This window comes from Chrysochloris asiatica, unplaced genomic scaffold, assembly GCF_000296735.1.
Source record: "Chrysochloris asiatica unplaced genomic scaffold, ChrAsi1.0 scaffold00006, whole genome shotgun sequence".
NCBI lineage: Eukaryota > Metazoa > Chordata > Mammalia > Afrosoricida > Chrysochloridae > Chrysochloris > Chrysochloris asiatica.
In genome coordinates this window covers 19252672-19263045 of record NW_006408524.1, presented here as the reverse complement: position 1 = coordinate 19263045, position 10374 = coordinate 19252672, and the positions used below count along the sequence as shown (strand labels likewise).

The 10374-nt window shown below is 41.6% G+C and overlaps 1 protein-coding gene across 2 annotated transcripts in view; it reads right to left on the bottom strand.

Moving 5' to 3' along the window:
* Positions 1-4897: 4897 nt before the first annotated feature.
* PDE1C (phosphodiesterase 1C, calmodulin-dependent 70kDa) overlaps positions 4898-10374 on the bottom strand; it is a 646978-nt gene continuing 641501 nt past the window's right edge. For both annotated transcript variants that reach the window (XM_006832152.1, XM_006832153.1), the window contains one exon: positions 4898-5067. In XM_006832152.1, the coding sequence (XP_006832215.1) occupies positions 4898-5067 (170 nt within the window). The remainder of the gene's footprint in view (positions 5068-10374) is intronic.

Genomic DNA, 10374 nt, shown 5'->3' with positions numbered 1-10374 from the left:
CCAATCCACCAATGGCTCTGCTGTTGTAACTAAACAACCAATCCCCAATGGCTCTACTGTTGTAACTAAACAACCAATCCACCAATGGCTCTGCTATTATACTAAACAGCCAATCCACCAATGGCTCTACTGTTGTAACTAAACAACCAATCCCAGTGCCATCAAGTCTATTCTGACTAGTAGTCACCCTACAGTCCCATGAGTCTTATCATCACCCTATAGAACCACTCCTGAGGGTTTCTGAGATTGTGAATTCTTACTGGAACAGACAACCTCATGCTCTCTCAGACCAGTTGGCGGGTTTGGACCTTGTGATTAGCAGCTTAATGCTTACCCACGGCACCACCAGACTTCTACGCTATTTTTACTAGCTATTTTAACTAGGAGGAGAGTGAAGTAACGGCAGACAGAACTCCTGAGGGCTAGTGTCAAACGGGTGAAGACATATTTACATTGCCTTTTTATTAGTAGTAGGGAAGAAGACCTGCCTACAAATGGTATTGCCTTCAAGAGAGAAACTTCCACTTCAAAGCTTTTGTCTGTTCTTTGTGCTCATGGAAGCAAGACCCAGCATAATGCCACTTGTTCCATAGATCAAGTTCATCAGCTGTGAGGATGCCCAGGAGTGTGTGGCATGGAGAGGAAGAGATGGAAGGTTCTGCACTATCATAGGGATTCATGGGTTCCAGACCAGAGCAGAAACGTCTTGGTAGTAGGAGGAATCCAAGAAGCCAGAGGTGCATCCAGACCTAAAGAAGACACAGTCAGTGAAAACCTCGCTACAAAGGGAGATTAACAGATATTGGTGCTGTTGGTGTTGTTGTTAGGTGCCATTGAGTCAGTATTGACTCATAGCGACCTTATGCACAGCAGAACGAAACACTGCCTGATCCTGGGCCAACCTCACCATTGTTGCCACTCTTGAGCCCATTGATGCTGCCACTTGGCCAATCCATCTCGCTGGGGGTCTTCCTCTTTTTCTCTGACTCTCCAGCCTACCAAACATGATATTCTTCTCCAGCGACTGGTCCTTCCTGACAATGTGTCCGAAGTATGAAAGATGAACTTTGGCCATCTTGGCCTCCAAGGAGCACTGTGGCTCCTCCTATACAGATGTGTTGGTTCTTTTGGCAGCCCATGGCACTTTCAGTGTTCTCTCCAACACAATATTGTTGCTGTTGTTGTTGAACTTAAAATTTAAGCAGTGGTTCCTGCTTTACTGTCATCCTAAGCTTTTAAATACTGTTCTATATAGTAGATGTGTTAGTGGAGCTTTGGAAGAGTTAAAAAAAGCAAAAGGATGGATAAAATAGGGTGAATAGGAACAGAATGAAGGACAGCAATTGCGGAAATGAGATGCAAGGGGTTGGTCAGGGAATAAGAGATAACCCTGATCTTTGGAAGTTCAAGATCTCTAAGGTGGCAGGGTCTGATGAATCGAATACTGGAGGTAGGGATGCTGAGTTTCCTACTAAATGTAGGAATACAGATTAAGGAGTAAAAAATAGGGTGATACAGAGAGCTGTACAATGTGGGAACAGTCTGGTGGATAATGCATGGCTAAACTATTAACTCCTTTTCCCTGTAGTGGAAAAAGGTTAACAACTTACTTTAATGTCATAGAACTAGAAAGGTATGTTGCTCTCAGATTGGAAAGCCTGACTTCTCTATACCACACTCCAATCTCTCTCCAAGCAGTGATTGTTGTTGTTGATAGATATGGTCAATTTGGTTCCGACTCATAGTGACCCTATGCACAACAGAAGGAAACACTGCCCACTCCTGTGCCATTCAATATGTTGGTGTTATCTGACAGCGTTCTACCATGATTTATAAGGTTCTCAGTGTCTAAAGACTCACAAGTAGTCCGCCTCTCGTGCTTCCTAGTTTGTTTTAGTCTGGAAGCTCTGCTGGAACCTGTCCACCCTGGGTGACCCTGCTGGTATTTAAAATATTAGTGGCATAGCTTCCAGTATCACAGCAACGCACAAGCCACCACAGTATGACAAACTGACAAAGGACTGGTGACAAGAAATAACAGTCCGATGTTTATTAAGTCCTTACTAAGTGTCCAATTGAGTTAAATACTATTACTATGCTCATTTTACAGTGGAGGAAACTAAAGTTTAGAGAGATGATTGAACTTGGTAAAGATCACAGAGCAAACCAAAAGCAGAGCCAGGATTTAATTATAGACTTCTCTAACTTCAAATTCTAGCTTTTAACCACCAGCTATACGGCTTAGCTGGGAAGGATATAAATGGAATATGGTAACACTGGTGATCACCTACTGACTAAATGTTATTATGGATGCCTCATATTAACAGATTAATTTCTAGGGTCAGTGATGTAGAAAGGAGTTTCTAACGTGGACACTGACAGAATCAGAAAGCAATCGTAATGGGTCGGTTGCACTGTGACTGTGACAAGATGCTCAGAATTGAATAGTCCCAAAGTTGGAGTCCTGGTGTAGTGCTGTAGGCTAAGCCACTGGATCAAAAGGTCGGTTTGAACTGCAAGGTAGGTGGTTCAAACTCAGCATCCACTCCTCGGAAATCCTATAAATGGTTGCTATGAGTCACAACCTGCTCAACGGCACTTAACAGCAACAACAAAGTTAGGAGAAATCTAGCTCTTTCCAAATGAATCCCAGAGAAGAAAAGTGATGGCTCACATACAAAAAAAACCTTTAAAAGCATCTTTTTATTTGCTGTAAGAATATAATCTGGCATTTCTATACAATCCATCATGCAAAAATCGTAGTAGGCATTTTATAAGCAATGTAGAATGTTAACATCTGTACATTTGCTCAAAGTATTAGTAAAAGCTGAAAAATAACATATTGGAACAAAACAAATATGGAAGGAGCAAACTTTCTTCTCCAGGATCAGGGCTTCCAGTACCAAGAAGCACAGCCAGAAAAAAAAACCTTTAAGACTGAAGATATTGAGAGACAGTTACATCTTTTGTGGGTCAGTCCACTGGCTAACAAGGAGGCCACAGCTCCATGGGTAGTTTCATTGTGTAGTCTCATGGTTTTGCACAGCAAGCATCAAAGCATCTACAAATAGGTAGAAAATGCCATTGGGTTTACCTAATTCGGGTAGAATTGATGCTATAAGACTGTTAAGGAGGTTTCTAGGTGCTAAGAATTACGGTTGCTTTCCTAACCAAAAAAAAAGTCACAGTGATGTTCTGTATCATAATTAAATGTTCCTGAAATAACGTCATAAAGCACATTATACACAAATTACTTGAATAGTATGGTGGGCACTAACTTCTGGAGTTGGCGTGACTTGCGTAATGGTGGTTCAGCAGAAATGAAACGTGGGGAAGGAGAGGAGAGATTAAGCCCAAAGGTGGCCCAGCTCCTTCTCTGTAGGAGTGTCCTGGAGAGGGTGGGTTAGAGGGAGAGCACTAACAGCTATGCTGCTTCTGTCCCGTTACTCACCAGGTACCACACTAGCTCTCAGAACCTACATTAGCTTTCATCTGCATCACCTAATGCAGAGTAGGGATTATGACAAATCCCACTTTCTAGTTAGGCACACAGAGACTTGGAAAGATTAAGCCATTAAATTGAGACCTAAGTAGTCATCAATGGGACAAGAAATGCTGATCAGATGTAGCTGGCAATAAACCTAGATTTCTCACAGCACCAGGCTGTTTAATGAAGGGACCAAAGGCTATTTCTGGCTTTGAATCTGGATTTTTCTATGATTAGGTCTCGAAGTTAAAAACCTAGAAAGGCTAAAAATGCCCCGATGGAGGGAGGTGAGTTATAGGACCTTCTAGTTCACCAACACCAACAGCTCATTTCAATCCAAGGAGAGCACTGAGTTTCTACAGGGCCTTGGTACATACTTGAATAATGATCTGAAATTGCACTTAAAGGGGAAAATTGAGGGATAAAGAATTTGGGCTAGATACAAGATTATGCATCCTCCTACTGGTAGAGTAGTGGTTACGAATCAGGCTGTGAACCTCAGGGTCAGAAGTTTGAAACTACCAGCCATTCTGCGGGAGAAAGATGAAGCTTTCTGCTCCTGTAAAGATTTACAGCCTCGGAAACCCTGTACAGCGTCGCTATGAGCCGGAACAGACTCCACGGCACATAACCACCACCACCACACAAGGACCACAAGATCCAGAGTTTTGGAGGCATGACCACTTCTTTAATTTCTGGCATTGTCTACTGTGGGTAAAAGTGAAGGATTTGAGGAAAGCTAAGTCAAAATGTGTTGTCTGCAAACTGTCAAGTCTTTAAAGGTGCAGTGAGGTTATTGGGCATGAGACATCACCTAAAAACAAAAACAAAAAACAAAAAACGTCTTTTTTCTCCCCACTTTGATCTGCTGTGTGAAGCTTGAGTTCATCTGTCTGCTTTTCCCTGTAAGGTTACCACATTCAGAAGTACAATTTTGCTTTGAATGCATTTACTTTGAAATTACAAATTTGCTCAAACCTTTAATAGGTGTAATAAAAATGGGAAAAGATGTGTTTAGAAGGACATTTCTTTAAACAACGATGATTATGAAACCAATATTTTTAATGGGGCAAGTCAAAATTCTATTTTGTTTTTCTGGACAGGTTGTATCATTTCAATGTTAGCCCAATTTAGATTTTGAAAGAGTTATCTATGCCAATAAAAGCCATAGTAGACACCCTTCTAACTGGCTTACAGCTGGACTTGGATTAACTCCAGTTCCAATGATTCATGAGTTTACAATAGAACAACAAAGGGGGAAAACTATAGAGCCTTCACACTGCCTTGGTGAAGTCAACCATGATACTACCAGTCCCAAAGGCCTCCAAGGTGGTCTTGAAGGTATCCTGGAGTCGCTGAGAAGCAGACAGGTAGATTTCACCTTCACTCCTTCTCTTCTTTCCCATTCATCTACTTTCGGTTCCAGTGATGTGATATGTTCTGGATCTTTTTCATTTTAATCCTCTGGTCCAGCATCTTGTACCTCACAGAGTGTTCATCGGTTTTCTTTGGAACTGAAGGTGCATAGGAGCTAGATGCATAAGCAGGGCGCTTAAAGTGGCGTAAAGGAGGCTTGATGACTGGAGGCCATGAAAAGGAAGACAGACAAGTGTTAGCCTCACCCATGGCATGACGTGACATAGAAACTGTGGACAACTTCCTAGTCCCGAGACCTGTCTGTTTCCTCCCAATATAGGAAACAAACAAGGTTGGATTCCCATTGAGAACCTTACTGAAGACAGATGAATAAGCACATAACACTTTGATCACAGCTCTCTTAACATATAAACGTAAATCACTAAAGGTCGACAACAACCATTCTAGACATGAAGGTGTTGAATGAATGAGAGTATGGAAATGAGAGGCAGCATTGAGATCACTTTGGGGAACAGAAAGGCAAACACAGGCTAGCAGAGCCTTATCATTCACCAGCATTTAGAATCATATGTACGTGTTTAGGTTTGGAAAGCAGCATGCAAGCCTGAAGTGCTAGGGAACAAACCCACCTAATTTAGAAAATATTTACAGAACATGGATCTGATAAACATCTTCAATCAGAAATATTCAAAGAACTCATCAGTAAGGAAGCAAACAAGCCAATTACAAAATGGCTAAAGTTCTGGACAGACTCTCCCCAAAAAAGATAACTGGATGGAATACAGGCAGATGGAAAGATGCATGAAATTATTTGTCATTGTTGTTGTTGTTAAGTGCCATATCGAGATGCTGCATACAATTTCCAAGGAGCGATTGGTGAGTTTGAACTGCTGACCTTGTGGTTCAAACCAACCTTGTGGTCCAGTACTTTATCCCATAGCACCATATCAGGACTCCTATTTGTCATTGTTATTGTTAAGTGCTTTCATGTTGGTTCTGATCCGTAGTGACCCTGTATAGGGTTTCCGAGGAGCAGCTGGTGAGCTTGAACCGTCAACCTTGCAGTTCAAACAGCTTTGCAGTCTGGTGCATTAACCCACAGTGCCACACCAGGACTCCAAAGTATAAGTGAATTTTCATTCACAGCCCCTCTGGTGGTTTTGAACTGCTGACATCGAGAGTCACAGCCCCACTCGCAACCACTACACTACCACAGCTTCTTGTCATTAGAAAACTGCGAATTGAAATAACAATGAAATACTACTGCATACCGACTAGAATATGGAGTCCTGGTGTATCACTGTGGGTCAATGCGCTGGACCACAAAGTTGGTTTGAACTGCAAGGTTGGCCATTCAAGCTAATCAGCCGCTCCTCAGAAACCCTGTACAGGAGTTGGAGTGACCCAATGGCACTCAACAACAACAACCTATTAGGATGGCTAACATCCCAAATACTGATAACACTACATATTGGGGAGGATGCAAGTCAGGCATTCTCTTCATTACTGGTAGGAATACAACATAATCCAACCACTATGGAGACAGCTTGGCAGTGTCTTACAAAGTTAAACATAACATAGTCTTACCACATCATCCAGTAATTGTGCTTACATCCACACAAAAACTAGCACATAATTTTTTACAGAAGCTTTACTTAGGATCACCAGAACTTGGCAGCAATAAAGATGTCCTTTAACAGGTAGATGCATGAACAAGCTGTCATACATCCATACAACGGAATGTTACCCAGGATAAAATTGCAATGAGCTATTAAGTCACTCTAAGACACAGTTGAATCTTAAACACATATTTCTAAGTGAAAGAAGCCAGTCTTTAAAGATTATATACTGTATAATTCCACCTATATGACAGTCTAGAAAAGGCAATCAAGATGATTAAAAAAAAAAAAATCAATGATTGTCAGGGACTCAGAGGCAGCAGAGAGGGTTGAAGAAGTGAGGCACAGGAGAATTTCACGGTGGAGAAACTATTCTATATGATGTTGTAAAAATGGATACATAGCATTATGCATCTGTCAAAACACAAAACTTGAAAGCACCAAGAATGAACCTTAATTTATGAAAATTAAAAAAAAATTAGTTAGGAGGCTGGGGTATTCTAGATGGAATGCAAAAAAGAACCACCCAAATTGCCTTGCAGATGCAGAAGCAACTTCACTGAAGGGGGTGTGGACGCAGGGCTGAACGGAGTCACTGCAGAACCTGAGTCTGAAAGGCCAAAGCAGAAGAAGCTCCACATAAACAGTGTGTTCCAGTGGATGAATTTGTTTCCTGGGGATGGTCAAGTTAATCTAATGTCATTATACCTATGCATGTATATACTGGAAATGAACAGCTAAGTAAGAAACAACCAACTGTGGGAGCCAAGCTTCTTACTGTAGGAGTGGAAGTTTACAGATAAGCAAGGGGAGCAGGTGAGAATGATCTATGTGCTGATGAATTAGAGTTGGAGATACCAGTACGGACTCATGTTTACCTTAACATGTGGTTACACATAGACTCTGGTAGCATAGTGGTTAGGAATCAGGCTGCTAACCTCAAGGTCAGCAGTTCGAAACTGCTAGCTGTTCCCTGGAAGAAAGATGAGGCTTTCTGCTCCTGTAAACATTTACAGCCTCAGAAACCTTGTGCAGGGTCATTATGAGTCGGAATTGACTCCACGGCACATAACAGCAGCAATGTATATATACATGGTTAGTATATATAAATTGAGTCTTGGTATGGCGCTGCAGCATAAACACTGGACCACAAGGTCGCTTTGAATTGCAAGGTCGGTGATTCAAAGTCATCAGCCGTTTCTCGGAGACCCTACATAAGGTGACTATGAGTCAGAACTGACTCGACAGCACTTAGAAACAACAGGAGCAGTATATATATATACACATACATATATACATTTCCTAACTCTACCAGTTGAGAAGTTCTAGAAGGAATGGCACCAGCTCTTGGTTTAAGCACATTCTCCAATAAAAAGAAACCGAGGTTCTATCTATGAGGCAGTTCACTGTGTCCCACACAGTCACTAGGAATTGGGATAGATGAGGCAGCATGCAATAGCAACCAAGACGGCCTAGGTTTGTAGGATGGTGACCATATATCTGTGAATAAAAGTATTCACATGATTGGTTTCATTAAATATGAATATGCAAATATCATTTGAATACTCCGGTGAAAGTTTGTTGAAGAAACTCATTTTGAGGTTCATGCCTGTGTGATCTCAGAAAAGAGATTCCTTTCTGAAAAGGTACTTGCGCAGCTGACTTTTCATATTCAGAATAAAGTGAAAGAAGCCAGTTGAAAGTTGAAAAACAAAAAAAACAAAACCCCAGTAAAAACAAATAAAACATGAAGAAAGAAACCAGGGTTCTAGAGAAATGGCTGATTTTAGGACTACAGCTGACAATATACGAGATGAGCTTAGAGCGTCCACAAGTAAGGAAGTGGGAGGAATGTGACAGAGACAAATACTGCTGTTAAATACACAGTCCTGAAATAATAGTGCTCTATAAGATGCGGTGTGGTGATGTAGGATCAGCACTGGACTGTGAACCACAAGGTCAGCAGTTCAAATCCACCTTGGAAACCATATACAGGGGCGCTATGAGTCAGAACCAACTCGACAGCACAACCACCACAACAAGTGGATGCAAGCATAGACATCCAGGTTAAACAGGTGTGGGACGGAGAATGAGTCTATACCTACGAACATATGTAGGTTTGAAAGACTATTTGCAGATGAGTTTTTACTTTTGCTGCAAATAAATCCATGAATGTTGGGAAGCACACAGGGGGCAAGGTATGAAAATCACAAGCAAATACCTTGAAGGAATTAGTCACTGGGCCAGAAGGTTCAGGACCACAGTCACAGGGGACACCAAGGTCAATTGGCATAACATAGTTCACAAAGACAATGGTCTACATCCAACTTTGGTAAGACAATGGTCTTAGCCATCAACTAAAGTGCAACTATTGGTCTCACCCTGTCTGGAAGAAAGAAGAGTGAGGATAACTGAAGACACATATCAACAATTAGTCCATTGGACTGATGGACCACTTGAACATCATTCTCCTCTACTCTGAGACCGGAAGAACTATATGGTATTTGACTACTACCAACTATTATTCTAAAAGAGATCACAGTAGAAGGTCCTAGACAGAGTAGGAGAAAAATGTGGCCAGGCTTACTGGTAAGAAAAGACTGGTAGAACCTCTCACGACTATGTACCTTAGTCACCCGTCAGGTCTGAAAATGAACTCACCTACATGGCTCAATAGCCAAATACCTGTTGTTGTTAAGTGCCTTAGAGTCAGCTCTGATGAAAAGTGACCCTGTATAGGGTTTCTGAGGAGCAGCTGGTGAATTTGAACTGCCAACCTTGAAGTTCAAACTAACTTTGTGGTCCAGCGCATTATCCCACAGTGCCACACCAGCCAAACAATAGACAGGTTGATAAGGGGAAATGCTCCTAGGAAACCCTATACAGGGTCGCTATGAGTCAGAACCAACTCAATGGCACTTAACAACAACAATCATACAAAAATTCATACGAATTCCGATTAAAGGGTCAGTGTACAAAATACCTCTCCGATCTTCCTCAGCATTGTCAAAATCATCAATAACACAAGGCAAATATGTGAAACTGTCACAGTTAAGAAGAAATAAAGGTCATCTGGCAACTAAGTAGAAGTGGGATCATGAGGTAAATAAAGACATTCAGCAAAATCTTATTTGAAAAAGTTTCTCTGAATCAAGTATGAACTTCATTCTTTTGTTAGTAGTAGTAATAGTAACAGGAGTCCTGGTGTGGCGCTGTGGGTTAATGCACCAGACTGCAAAGCCGTTTGAACTGCAAGGTTGGCGGTTCAAGCTCACCAGTCTCTCCTCAGAAACCCTATACAACAACAACAGTAATAATAGTAATAGTAATAATAAGGTGACTGATCTAACTTGTGATTCTCTAGACAGAAGAAGGTTGAGTACTGAGGAACCAACCCCCACCCCACCTGCTCACTATGAGTGCGTTCCCGCCTAGATTCTGTTGAAAAGCACTCTGTCAGTGAGGCAATATAAAAGTGAATAAAAGTAAAAACAGGCAAATGCTAACAAAAAAGCAGGTTGGAGATCATAGCCAGATAAAAGGTAGGAAGGAGCAGAGGTGGTGCAGAGCTGGTGCCTCAAATGCAGGCTCTGAATGTGTGACATTCAGGTGGGTCATCTCTGGTTGGAGAAACACATCAGCTAGATCACTAAGGCTGTCCTTGTGAAAACCAGAGCTCTTCCAGTCATAGGAAGCACGCATGGTATCCATGATCAAGGACGTTAGACACAGATTTGTTTATAGTAGCAAAAGATTAGGAACAACTTTAGTGCACAATCGTTGGGAATTGTTTTTAAAAATCCTGGTACATTCTTGAAACATACTATGAAGTTCTGATGTGGTGCTGTGGGTTAATGCGCTGGACTGCAAGGTTGGTTTGAACCACAAGGT